Source organism: Toxoplasma gondii, chromosome VI (genome assembly GCF_000006565.2).
Source record: "Toxoplasma gondii ME49 chromosome VI, whole genome shotgun sequence".
Taxonomy (NCBI): Eukaryota; Apicomplexa; class Conoidasida; order Eucoccidiorida; family Sarcocystidae; genus Toxoplasma; species Toxoplasma gondii.
Window position 1 is genome coordinate 1,386,577 of NC_031473.1, and position 13,851 is coordinate 1,400,427.

General features: G+C 51.1%; 2 protein-coding genes across 2 annotated transcripts; one reads left to right on the top strand and one right to left on the bottom strand.

The window, feature by feature from the left end:
- Positions 1-1,090: 1,090 nt before the first annotated feature.
- Positions 1,091-5,689, bottom strand: TGME49_240690 (S-adenosyl methionine synthetase). Its single transcript, XM_002366647.2, has 4 exons — positions 3,505-5,689; positions 2,636-2,920; positions 2,072-2,339; positions 1,091-1,790 (listed from the first exon to the last, which is right to left on the bottom strand). The coding sequence occupies exons 1-4, from the start codon at positions 3,790-3,792 to the stop codon at positions 1,384-1,386; spliced, it is 1,248 nt and encodes a 415-aa protein (XP_002366688.1). The 5' UTR covers positions 3,793-5,689; the 3' UTR covers positions 1,091-1,383.
- On the top strand, positions 4,698-13,190 carry TGME49_240700 (ubiquitin family protein). Its single transcript, XM_018780611.1, has 10 exons — positions 4,698-6,529; positions 7,243-7,381; positions 7,860-8,074; positions 8,624-8,725; positions 9,319-9,487; positions 9,725-9,834; positions 10,119-10,477; positions 11,085-11,278; positions 11,892-11,987; positions 12,341-13,190. The coding sequence occupies exons 1-10, from the start codon at positions 6,149-6,151 to the stop codon at positions 12,397-12,399; spliced, it is 1,824 nt and encodes a 607-aa protein (XP_018637606.1). The 5' UTR covers positions 4,698-6,148; the 3' UTR covers positions 12,400-13,190.
- The last annotated feature ends 661 nt before the right edge of the window (positions 13,191-13,851 follow it).

Here is a 13,851-nt window from a genome sequence, read left to right on the forward strand (position 1 = left end):
CTGGATATCGCTCCTTGCATTCTGAACCCTTTTTGTTGAGACATCGGTGCAGCGATTTGCTTGGAGCATTGAACTGTCGCGAATCATTCTATCATGCTGGGCCTAGTTGATTCCGCAGTTTAAGCAGAAGCCTAGCTTATCGCTTCTAACGTCAGCATAAAACGCACAACTCCGTCTACTGTGGTACAGCCCCGGTTAACTGCCGATCGAAATCGACGTACGGACAATCAAAACGACAGTCTTCATGCTGCTTGAAAAGGTCGCACTATTATTTTACTAACATTTGCAGCGAACATCGTGGGCCTTTCCCCAGCGGAAAGGCCGCTGGATGCCTGTCCTGCCAAGGATCGACTGTCAGGGTAAGGCACTTCTGCTACCATCTACTATGATTGAAACGACAGCTGACAATTTCAAGAAGAACCGTCATTTTGCGCTTTTATGGCGGGAAATCGCACCACGAACAAATAGATCGGAGCTCAGCGTCGATGCAGAAGGCAACCTCACTGCCATCCCTTCTGCTGAACAGTATTCAAGAAACCAGAGTGCGCTTTTTGCTATTATAAGTAAAGAACCCCATTTTCTGTGGCTACGGCGAACTGCTTAGCTTCCAATACGGAAGAGTTCGCTGCCGTTGTCGCGAAAAAAGGAAACCGTAATCTTCCTCTTTATTGCCCACTGATGCTCTTCAAAGTTCCTGTGCGGCTCGTAGATTAAGTTAACTTGCAAAGGGCTCCGGAAAACGAAGGCAAAATTGTGAGTTCTCAACTCGCAACAAAACAGTTTGGCATAACGCTTCGATTGAAGTATTTCTTTCACCGTGCGTTGTCTTTGCATTCGGGTTATTGAGCCGGATCGCTCTCTAGCGAGCAGGCGGAGCAAACGAAGTGCATATCTGTGTGGGATGAAACCCGGTGACTGCTCCGATAATCGATTCAGCAAACGGAAAGCACCGTAACAAACACCAGGGACAACAGGTGACGTAAGTGTACCAACACATCATGCCGGCTTGGCCTCTGTCGCCTAGGGCACTCGCTTGCGGTTGGATTTCGAGCTCGAAGCGTTTTTGCGAACAGGCAACTTTTTGATAAATCCTGTGGAAAAAATTGTTTGCTTGTGTCGGTCTCCAAGACCCATTGTTGCTCGAGTGGCACAGAGAACACTGGATTCGAACATCGGTTTCTGCGTCGAAAAGCACTGCAAACTGTGGACCGCCCCCACATTGACACCACGCACATTGCAAGCACATGCAGGATCGAAGGCCGACGCACAGGCACGGGCGACGCACGCTTCTCGTTCCGTTTGGGGCTCTATTTGTCTCGGCTTCACATCGAGGGCGGAACAGGAACCGCGTGCTACCCTTCCCGCTCCGGCTTTCCTCTGCGATTACGCAGACTTGCTCGGCACTTTGCAGTGCGAGAGGTCCACAACTTTCTCCCACGCACACTCTTCCTCGGTGCGGCCGAAGTGGCCGTACGCAGCGAAGCGCTTGAAGCCCGGTTCTTTGAGGCGGAGCTCCCGCAAAATGACACCCGGCCTGAAGTCGAAGTTCTCCATGACGATCTTGAGCAGCATTTCGTCCGTGTAGTTCTCCGCCGCAGTGTTGTACGAGTTCACAAACAGCGAGAGAGGGTGAGAAACGCCAATGGAATACGACACTTGCACCAAACACCGCTTGCAAAAGCCGTTCGCCACCAGCGACTTGGCCGCGCGCCGCGCCGCGTACGCCGCAGACCGATCCACCTTCGTGCTGTCCTTCCCGCTGAATGCGCCTCCTCCGTGAGCTCCCCAGCCTAGAGAAAACACACAAAAGAATGACAGCACAGAAAGGCGTGTGACGGTTTCCCTCGTTCTCCCTCCCGTGACACAACATGAGAAGAACGTTTACGAAACAGGAACTCAGACCAATCCTTGGAGCCGCAGCGTCCTCACTTCCGGTACACCTGTCCTTTCACCTGTACTCTCATGGTAAAAGGCGTACCAAGTGACAGTCACCCCGGTTCGCTGCGCTCTTCTCTCTCGGGTTCTGCACGCCGAAAGCCCCGAGGTTTCCAGCGAATCGCTAAATTCTCACCTCCGTACGTGTCGATGATGATCTTTCTGCCGGTGAGACCAGCGTCGCCGTGGGGACCTCCTATCACGAACTTCCCACTCGGGTTTAAGTGGTAGACTGTGTCTTCATCGAGGTACTGGGGAGGGACGACGTACTTCACAACGTGCTCCATCAAGTCCGCCCGCAGCTGTTCGTTCGACGCCTCTGGCGCATGCTGTGTGCTGATGACGATTGTGTGCACGCGCTTCGGAACTGGAACTCCGTTACGGTCCTCGTACTCGACAGTCACCTGAAACATGCGGTTCGGAGAAAATCGAAAACCACACACGTTTCCTACGTCGAAAAAACGTGACCGAAGTTAAACCTTCCCTCATCTGTGTCCTACAACGAACAATCGCAATACATACACCCACATTTATATATATATATATATACGCGGATATGTGCAGGCACTAACCAACAGATACATACATATGAATGCAAATATACATATATATATATATATAGACGTGTCGGGTTCCTTTCACATGTGAGATTGTCAGCCTTTGCCACTCTGCGTGGTTCGTTTGAGATTCAGTGCCTCACCTGGGTTTTTCCATCGGGGCGAATGTACGGGAGAATGCCCTGCTTGCGGACTTCCGTGAGCCGTTTGCCGAGACGGGTGGCAAGCGAGTGTGAGAGGGGCATGAACTCCTCAGTTTCGTCGCAAGCATAGCCAAACATATGGCCCTGGTCGCCTGCGCCGACTTCTTCTTCCTTCTTGTTCACGTGCACGCACTGCGCGATGTCGGGACTTTGTTCCTCGATCGCCACCACGACATTCATCGTTTTGTAATCGAGACCTTTGGACTCGTCATCGTAGCCAATTTCCTGACGAGCCCGGAAACGATAGAAGCGCGAAGGTGAAAAAAAAAGACTGGCCACGCAGCGCCAGAGAAGGGTCACCTTCCACGAGACACCCGCGGAGGAGAGAAAGAAGTTCTGAAAAGTCTTTGATTCCACTCCAAACGAAACGGCGCACTTTCCTCGTAACAGAGATAACTACCACGTGACAGAACAAAGGACTGTACTCCAGGGCTCTCGGAAGGAACGCGGCCAGTACACACAGTTACACCAGACACACGGAAGCCACTGTCCTCTCGTCTGCATATGTGAGAAATCTTCGTATGCCGTAGGGATATCCTGCCACAGACGCCAGCCACCCATACAAAGGCGAGATAACATCCTCTTACGCACCATGTCCACCCCCACAACCTCTTCAAAATCCCGCCTCTTCACTTATGGAACCGCGAGCTCAAAATACCAAGGAAAGCTTCTATACCGAACAATCCGTATATAAATATATATACAAATATATGTATCCATATCGAGATCCATACGCATATATCCCCGTAGACACGTCCGTGCACATGTATGGAAGTCATGTCCATGTCGACAGAAAGCTGCAGACGTACCTTGACGGTATCGCGGACGATTTGTTCATAGTTGACAGAGGCTTTGGTGGTGATTTCACCGAAGATCATGATCATGCCTGTTTTGGCGCACGTTTCGCAAGCAACTTTGCTGTCGGGGTCTTGTGCGAGGCACGCATCCAAGACGGCGTCGGATACCTGGTCGCAGAGTTTGTCGGGATGGCCTTCGTTCACCGATTCGGAGGTGAAGAGGAAGTGGCCGGGTCTAGGTGGCTTGACAGAGTTCATCTTGTCTCGCGAAGAAAAGAGAGGAAAACTCAAGAAAGACATGCGATAATCGACCGTGACGGCGCGACGTGGGGCAACGGCGACGGGACACAGCAGCGGACGAGCAGAAGTCCTCGCGCCGAGCCACGCAGAAAACCGTTTCCCGAAATGGGGTTCCTCAAAAGGAAAGGTCGAAGACGATAAAACAGAAAAAACGGATTTCTGCGTGGTGAGTTTGCCTCCCCGCAGCGCTGGGGTGGACGGCACGCGAACCAGTTGCGGGCTAGGTGAAACGCGCCACGCCACCGCGAAAAACAACGGGAAATGGAACTATACACGCTGTTACGAAAGGAAACGCGAGTCCGATAGTCGAGTTCTTTGTGTCGGCGTCGCGTCTTCACACACCCGCGGCGCCCGTTGACCAGAGAACGGCGCCACTTCGAAAAACTTCCCACAAAAATTCTCGTCCTCGCTCCTCGATCGGTCGCGGGGGCGAAGCAGCGCGAATGGACTGGAATACAGTCGGCTGGAAATTCTGGCTGAAAAATCAGCCCTGGGTCGCCAATAAAGTAGAAGAACGCCAAACTGACAAGGTACGCGCGCGCGTTGAGCTTTTTTCCCTCCGCAGTGGGAGACTTCTTAGAGAGACAAATCGCGGAAGACGCGCCTCTGTGCTACTACTGGGGTGAATCGTGACGGCTCTCACAGTTCTGATAGTGAGTGAATTCGCTGCCAAACAAGGCACGCAAAAACCGAAACTGGCTGCCGCGTGTCAGTCCACAGTCCCGGCGTGGTGGGGAAGACATGTCCGGGCCGCTTTTCGCGACCAAAAAGCATTTTTTCGCGCGAATTCGCCGCAGCAGACAGCGCGGGTGAGCAGCCGCACGCGGAAAACGCCAAGTCCAAGTCGCCGCACAGGGAAAGAGAGGCTCGCGCTGCCTCGCCGCTTGTCTGCGTTCTTCCAATTCACCGAAACTCCCGAAGCCGCCTAAGGCATCTTCGAAATCTCGAATCGAACGCCACGCAGAAACAACCTTGCGACGCAACGCCTTTCTGCCGCTGCGGTTCCTCGCGGCATTTGCTAGCCCGACTATCACATGAGAGTCTCACAAACGTTTTTTTTTCGCACTCTCTCAGCTCGCAGGGAACTGGCGGCGTCTCCTTGCGAACCCCTTGCTTTTGCTTGCAAACTTCTGACAGCTCCTCGTTGCGTTCCTCTCACTCTGTGGACGGGAACTTTGCTGCACACCTTTTCGTTTTTGGACCGCGCACGCCGTGGAAAACGACTTTTCCAGAGCTTTCGCGGCCGCTTGACGGGCTCACTTTTCTGGCCAAACGTGAACCGAGCCGGGGAAACGAAATAAAAACGAATCTCATTAGCAATAGACTTCTTTCTCGCCTTTCTCTACCTTGAAGACGCGCCCTGGTCATCACGCTCGGAGCCGAGATGCCTCTCGAGTCCAAGGACAACTAAAGGACGGCAAATCTCTTAATTCCACTCCCACGAGATTTCGTTTTCACCTAAAGAACGAACAAAGGAAGAGCCGTACGCTCCCCGCTTCTGTTGTTTCTGTGTTCTTCCGGCTTTGCGACCTTCTTTTCGACGCGCAGCGAAGCTCCCCCTGCACCTTCGCCGGCCTGCTCTACCTCTTGCCGAGGTCGGACGTCCACGCGGTTTCTTTGTCGTGTCGTCGCGTTCCGGTCTCGGCGTGACTTCTGGATTTCTCTGACGTTTTCCAGCGTTTTCGATTTCTCTTTTTTCGATCTTCTGCATGCTTTTCGTCGCCTCGCCTCCTGGGTGTGAGAGGTCCACAAAGCCGACAGCGGCAGAGAGCACTGAAAGTCTCTCCAGGCACTTACGCCGTCAGCGCCCCGTCTCTTAAACAGAGAATGGAAAGAACCGGTTGACCTTCTTTTTTGTGAAACACAGCGTTGTATTCGTTGCCGGCACTGCTTTTCTTGATTCCTGAAAACTCGTCTCCGAAGAATCTGCAAAAGATCCACAACGCCTTCGTCGCCGCTCTGGCGAAAGTTCGACTTTCGACCTCTCTTGCTCCTCGAACGCACCCCAGACGTCTCCAGAAGGCCCTCTTTCCGCTCGTCTAAAGCGTCAGAGAGAGTACTGACTCCTTCTTCTTCGCTCACACACATATATCTATAGATATCTATAGGTATCTCTATACATATATGTATGTATATATATGCATACATACCGATATATACATATAGAACGTGTATATATGTGGATGTATACCGGTAAAGAAGACACAGAGTTCGCTTCGAATACCGTATTTTCCTTTTTCCGTCTTGCCGCTTGAGGAGCCTCTCGCGTCTTCGCTCGAAGAAACGTTCTCTCGACACGCGTGTAGTCCCGGTCGCTCTTCTCAGAGCCTGCCTCGAGACCGTCTGCTCGCGCGCGATGGAGGATCACTCGCAGCCGCGCAGGTCTTCTCACTCTGAAGACTCCTTGCAGCCGAGAGACTCTTCCCCGCCGTCTCCTCTCGCGTCTGCTGAAGATCGACGCGAGGCGACTCTGGCACTCACACCCGCAGACGGGGGAGAGAGAAACGAGAAACGCGAGACAGAGCGCGAGGAAGCATCCGAGGACGAGAGCAAGGAGAGAGGGAACAGCGACACAGAGCTTGAGATTCCTGTGACAGTCAAACTGATAAATGGCCAAACAACGCACGTCCGAGTCGATCCAGCGATCTCGGTCGATGAGTGGAAAAACCGGTTGGAACCCATCGTCCATATTCCCCCTCAAGAGCAAAGACTCGTCGCTTCTGGACGAGTCTTACAGGTGAGGAACAGCCCAGGAATGTCCTCACATTCGCAGCTTCACTTTCCTTTCTCAGAAAAAAACCATGGGCACACTTCTGCCAGTCGACGAAAATGCATCTCTGCATGTGTCTGTCTCGACTTCTCAGTCTCGCCGTTTCGAGTTTTTTCCGTCTCCTATGTAGCAGGATCTCTAGCTGCATCTTTTCATTTCCGTATGCCTTGTCATTCTCCACTCGTTTTCCCCGTAGACTCTTTCCCGCCGGTACGTATATGTAGAGAGATGCAGACCTCGATCGGCTCGCAAACACTACATATTGATGCACCTATATATATATATATATATATATATATATACATAAGTATGTCTGCATGCATGCTTATACAGTCGACTGAGGGACCAGGATAGGGAACGCCCGCACTGCGAGCTTTCGTTGTTGAGTTGGACGCAGTTTCCTTCTTTGCTGAACGAAGACTCACACACCATCGCGTGCGATCCAGTGACCATCTCTGTGTGCATCGGCCTAGGCACCGAGAAAATCGGGGCTGTACACTCAAGTATGCGTAGAACCAACGGTGCGCAAATAACACTCTACATGTAGGTGCTCATATTCATAAGGAACAACATGGTGAAGCGTCTACAGAAATATGAGTGTGTTTCTATCTAAATAAGGATCATTCCTTGTACCTTGCGCGATTGTGACTCGGAACTCTTCTTTGGTGGCGTGCATGCAGGGAAGTCGGTGTCTCAGTTCTTACGACATCACAGCGAACTGCATAGTCCACCTGCTCCGCAATCGAGACGCTGGAGGCGCCGCATCCCGGTCCTCGGGAGTCTCTTCTGCAGGCCAGAGTTCGACTCGGGGCATCTCCAGTGAGCCTATACACCCGAAAAAATGCGCATGCACAGCTGCTGTACAGCTCGGAACGATCGCAACGCTATGGCGACTTTTTGTGGAGGTAGTGCGGATTCTGATCCTCGTTCTATTCTCTCTAATGAACACAGGTGTCTCTGTATCTGAAGATGCTTCTCCACGCATCGATCTGTGTCTTTACCGGTATCCCTCTAGAGACAGCATATGCATGTATTTCTCCTTTGATTTTGGTGTCTCTTCACTGTGAATCTGCTCTGTCACGTTCCATCAGTGACCCGACATGAATCTCTTTATGAACCTCTTTCTCCGCGCACTTCCCTCTCTCGCTGTTTCTTTTCGTCGTAACGAGTTTCTCACCACTCGCGGCGTCTCCCATGGCGAGGGGTTCTCAGGCGACGCGTGCGGCTCTGCGGTGTCGAGACACCCGAGCGTGGGGTCGCGTGCATGCAGCTTCACAGTGGTTTCTGCTTTGTTCAGGCAGCCAAATTCGTGACTTGGCACAAACAGAGGTTCACCCGTTTGGACTGGGCGAGGGTGAACGAGACCTGGTGCAGCAACTGATGCAGTCTCCCTTGATGCAGCAACTCACCGACAGCCCCGACTTTCTGCGAATGGTCATGGATTCGAATCCCCAGCTCCAGCAGCTGCGCGAACAGAACCCAGAACTCAACCACTTGCTGAGCGACCCCCAGGTGCGACTTAAAGAGAGCTTCGAAACAGACTCCTGGGGTCGAGTAGCTGCTTTCCTTTTGCTGAACTCCTCCACGCATGCAGACAAAGCAAATACCTGAACCTGCTCACCGTATACAAATATATCTATATATATGTGTGTATATATATTTGTATATATATGTGTATTTATGTATATATGCTTGCTTTTGTGTGTGCGTGTGTGCTTGCGGTGTGCGTACACCTGCGGTCGTCCGCCTGTCTATGTACCATATGGCCGGTGGGAACGATGCACCTGAAGATACGCGGAGATCTTCGTGAGATTGTCTGGGGATCGCTGGGGATGTCTGCCTGTGCGCATGCGCCTAGCGAGATTCGCTGTGTTTCTCTGGGGCCTTTCTCGCGTGGGTGAAGCAGGTGTATGTACACTTGAGTCGCTTCCGGACGAGTGTGCGTGAGCCGGTCTGCCTCACGGTGCACACCGTCGACGTGGAGATGTGGACGAGAAGATTCTTTTCTCTGCAGGTCGCCTTTCCATGAGAAGCTCATTTTGTGCGTGTGTGCCGCCTCAGATTTTCCGCCAGTCCATTCAGATGGCGAGGAACCCTGCTCTTCTGCGCGAGATGATGCGCAGCACAGATCGCGCTATGGCCAACATCGAGGCCCTCCCGGGGGTAGGTGGAGAAAAATCGGATCGAAAAAAACGGAGACAAGAAACAAGACACAGTCCAAGACCCTCCGTCATAAGAAAGAAGTGGAACCGCACAAAAAATGACAAACTTTCTTTCCGGAGCCCAACGCGTGTGACTGACTTGCTCGGCGGTTCTCGGCGGAGGCAACGCGAATCGAGGCGCATGCACTGGGTGTACGCACACTCCGTCGACTCCATGCGTGCACACGATTCGGTCCGCCCTTCGTAAACTGGAGCTCCAGGAACTCCCGGCTTTTGCACGTGCACACAGACACATGCAGTCTGTCTTTCTCATTTCTCTGAATTTGCATTTGTCTCTGTCTAGGAACCTCGCAATGCATCCTTCTTCGCTCTACGTCCTTCCGACACACTCGCGTATGCATACATATACATGTATATATATATATATATATATAGATATAGATATAGATATGCATATATATACTTTATGTAGATATAGGTGTGTAGAAGATCGCCGTGATGGCACACTAGCACAGCTGTATTTTGTATGTATTTCCACAGACGTTTGGAGTCGGGTGCATCACCAGAGTAAGCTGCATGCAGTGTGTCTCTCAGGGGTTCCACGCACTGATGCGGATGTATCACACGATCCAAGAGCCGATGTACGCTGCCACGATCGACGCGGCTGCGGCAGACGCAGGCGGAGCTTCAGAGGCGCAGCGACAGGCGTACGAAATCTCTCGGAATGCATGCGAGCCTGTCGAGGAAATGCCGAATCCTTGGGGTGAGCAAAGCGCCAGCGCTGCAGAGACGCGGAAGGCAACTGAGAAACGGGGTGTGTCGAGGCAGAAGAGATCTGGGAGATAGGTCCGCTCTTCAGCATGATTCAGGGGAGAAGGAACTCCGTCGTTTCTGCAGAGTCACCAGCCACCGTCGTTTGCTGCCTCTGTCTTCTTTGCCCTCTGCTGCGTCTTTGCTCCTTAGTTCTCCATTTTTTATGACCTTTTTGTGTGTGACGCAGCGCCTCAGCCTCCCTCACCGCCGTCGGAAACACCTGCGTCTTCTCAGCAGTTCGACCGGATTTTGCGAAGAGGTCTTTTTCCTGTCAATCCTTCCTCCGCGCAATCAAATGTAGGTCGCGCCTGTTTCTCGATGAACGACCTCCGCAGAAAACAACATCTGCCGGCTTCTCCTGTCGTATTCTAGGACCCGCTACTTTTTCGTCCTTAACATCTCTCTTCTTCTGTTCTCTCCTCTTCACTGTCCCTATCTTTCGTTGTTCTCTCGTTTCTTTCCTCTTGGCTGTGTCGTCCCCTCTCTGCTTCTTTCTCTCCACTTTCTGACTCTTGCCGAAACGAGATCGCAGCTTTCCTCTCCGCAGGTCGCTTCTTCTCTCTTTCCCCCTTCTTCTGCAGAACCTTGCATTTGCGGTTTCCCCCCAAGAACCTTTGGGCTTCCCAGTTGCTCGCATGCGCGTGTCTCCGCCTCGCCCTGTGCAAAACTCGACGCCCGCTGCAGCGGAGAGGACCGAGTCAAGCGAGGCGCCCACCACTCGGCTTATATTCGGAGAGAGTGACTCTGGACCCGCGCGTGAAGCGGCGTCGCTGTCCGCGGCTGGCGTCCCAGGGGAAGAGACTGGAAGTGCTCCCGAAGGAAGGCCGGAGGGAGGCACTGCTGACTCCGCACAAGGCTCCTCCTTCCGGGTGGTTATGGACCTCTTAAGAAGCAGCTTAAGAAACACTGGAGACATGAGGCAATTCGAACAAATCAACCGGTAATCTATTCTTCAAAATGACATATATATACACCCGTGTTCTGTATATATACATGTACGTCCATATATGCGTATACATATGCATGCTTATCTGTATGTACACGTATGTATGTATATATATATATATATATGTATATGTAAATGCATATCCTAAGAAGCACACTAAGGAACACTGGAGACATGAGGAAGTTCGAACAAATCAACATGTAAACTACTGTATAAATGTATACCTATATATATTAAATGCTTACCTGTATGTATGCGTATCTACATACACACACATGTATGTTTGTTTGATGGAAAAGGCTTTGGCCTCTGCGTCTGCTGTGTAGACAGCGTCTCTTTTCCGTGTGTTTGCATGCGCTTTCGTGCTTATCACGGAAAAGAAAAGTGGAAGGATTAGTGTCAGAGAACGCTGTTTTTTGGTGATGCCTCTCGTTCCTGCCTCTGCGAAGTTCCAGAGAGAGTTCTTTGTGTCTTTGAACCTCCGACTCTTTCTACGAGGTTTAACGTTGTTTGTGTCTCCTCTCTTTATGCCGCGTTCCCTTCTTGTTTTCTCGGCTTCATAGACTTTGTCTCTTTTCGTCTCTTTCGTTGCGTCCTGTAGAAGTGCACAACAAGGATCGCAGCCGCCATTCTCTCTCGGGACTCCTGGACTCCTGGGGATGTTGTCTCCTTTCTCGGTGGACTCATCTCCATTTGCTGCTGAGTTTCCTCCTGGACCATCAAACGAGGAAGGACGCGAGGAGACAAATTCTCTCGTACAGCTCTCTCAGGATGCAGAAACTTCAGGCGCCACAGGTCCGGTTTGTAAAGACATCCTCCCTTTTCAGCTTTCACTCTTGTCTCTGCATCTTCGCAGATCCACGCGCCGCCTCACACTCTTCATACGTGCACATAGATCTATGTGTGTAAACGCGAACAAATTCGTATGCATATCTCCATACATCTTTCTCTGTATGTGTTTGTGTATGTGAGTCAGTGCATGCATCTATTATACATTTATGTATGTGTATCCATGGGGTGTGTAGACGCATGCGCATGCAGGTCGATTGTAAGCGTGTGTTCAAGAGAGCACTTGCATGCAACGAGTACGTGAGGTAGACCTGCTTGTCCTCGCCGGCTGGATAGTAGAGATGGAGATAATTCTGCAGCGTACATAAATAGATTTGTATGGTAATCGCCTTTGTGAGCATATGTCGAAGGTCCATACAGCGTTACGCGGAAGTCTGTATCCGTGTATAGACACGTAGCCATGCATGCAAGTACGCAGAGATACGTCAATACCTACACAAGCGCATCTATGTAGACAAATGTGCACAATTATTTCTGCATTTGTGGAGGTAAAGTGTATGTTTCTCTTTCGACTGTTTGTTTTCTCATTTCGGAGAAGACTGTTCTGCGTTTTTTTCAGCGCTGGCTTCTCGCTACGCAGTTCAGCTGGACACTCTGAGGTCGATGGGGTTCACAGACACAGCGCAGTGCATTCGCGCTCTCGAAACTGTTGGAGGTAATTTCAAAAGTGGAGAAAGTCCACAGCCGGTAAAGAGCGCGAGCGGAGATACTTTAGAAAGTAGGGTGCTCCCGAGTTCGGCCCGAGTCACTCCATAAACGGCACAGAGCAAGAAGGCAGTTGAGAACCGATGCTGCGGAAGTCGATCCCTTTACTCTTTTTATGTTTTTAATCGAACCGTTGCGTCCACTCCCTTCTTCAGCTGAACGCAAAGGTCTGCATGTGTGCATGCGGCTCTGTCCGTTGCGGCGTTCCTCTGCAAGGTCGGCTTTTCTTCGCCAGAAGTCAAAGGCTCTGATTTTCCTGTCGTCCATTCTCTGGAGTTCTTACTTTTCTCCCTTTCCTTTCAGGGAACTTAAACAGAGCAATCGACCTCCTTCTTGCGCAGCAACAGGCCCCGCGGCCTTGAAGACGCGTGCATGCAGCGGACACAAAGAAACGAAGCCGCAAGAGGGAGAAACGGCATGTTCGAGACTTGCGATCTCGACTCTCAGCGATCGCGGTTGACTGAGGGATACACCGAGAACGCAAAACAACGCGACACCACGAAAGGGAGAAACAACGGAGGGAAGAGTGAAAGTCAGGAAGGAGAGGAAAGGGGAGAGGAAAGGGGAGGGGAAAGAGGAGAGAAGGGAGAAATCGAAACGAGAAAAGAAGAACTAAGAGATCTTGAGGGAGGTCTCGACGCTGCATGTGCTCCTTTGTCACTGGAGGAAGCAGATGCCTTCACAAATCTTCGCAAATTGGAAAGTGGAAGACTCTGGAGAGAAAAACCTCGACCTTGCGGTCGCTCTGTAATTGCGTACGACGAGAAATGTGTGCTTTCTGTGCATGAACTCCGTGAAGGGTGCGTTTCTGACAGGGAAGCGAAGTTGGGGAAGTCGTCTTGGTTGTGCGTATTTCTCACCCTGCTGCATGTGGAGCCGCTCCAAAAACCAGTCATTTTCGTGTAAAGAGAAAAGTTTTCTCAAAGCTTCACGGCGCGCATGAACGATCTGCAAAAGTCTCTTTTTTCATCATCTCAGCGACACACAAGACTTGCGAGAAACGCAACCCCCCTGAGAGACAACGAGGAACTTCCTGCGACTGCTGTACACTTCCCCATTATGAGAGTTCACTTTGCGACAATCGGCTTTGAGAGAAAACTGCGTTTCTTGGATTTGGGAGAACTGTTCTTTGAGTCAATTGGCGACGGAATCACAGGAAGGAGCTGTGGGCGTTTCACTGGATACTCGAGGGTGTCCATTTCGCAGCCAGCGTTTCGGTTTCGAGAGGGGTGAAGCTCTTCGTCCAACCCGAGGGGCATCTTTGCTTCTCCTTTCCTCAGACATGTTGTTTATTTAGAACATTATGGAAGGCAGTTGTTTGCAGAAAGTATTTCTCACGATCGGGGAAGAAGGAGCAGCGCTCTTTTTGCTGCGGTGCGTGCAGTCTTCGCTCCTGCCTGTTTCGACGTCTCGTTCGAAAGAGATTGCGAGAGAAAACAAACAGGCACTTCCCCCCCCCCCGTGAAAAGCGCTTCGCGATTCACATCCCCTTGTACAAAAGAGTGCATGCAGGAAGCAGCCAGGTCGACGACACGACGCGTTTACTCAGATCAGATAAGCAGCGTCTCTGCGCATGCACCACTGTTGACGAGTAACGATGTCTGTATATATATATATATATATGTAGATATATTTAGGCACCTATACATCTCTCTGTCTCTGTGTATCCATCGATCTATCTATATCTCTATATGTTATAGATGCACACCAGCACCTCCCTATGCCTACCGTGTCTGAAGTATATTACCTCTAGGAACATCTGTATACCTTTGCGTTTATATATGTCCATATGCGTGTATATGTATATACATATA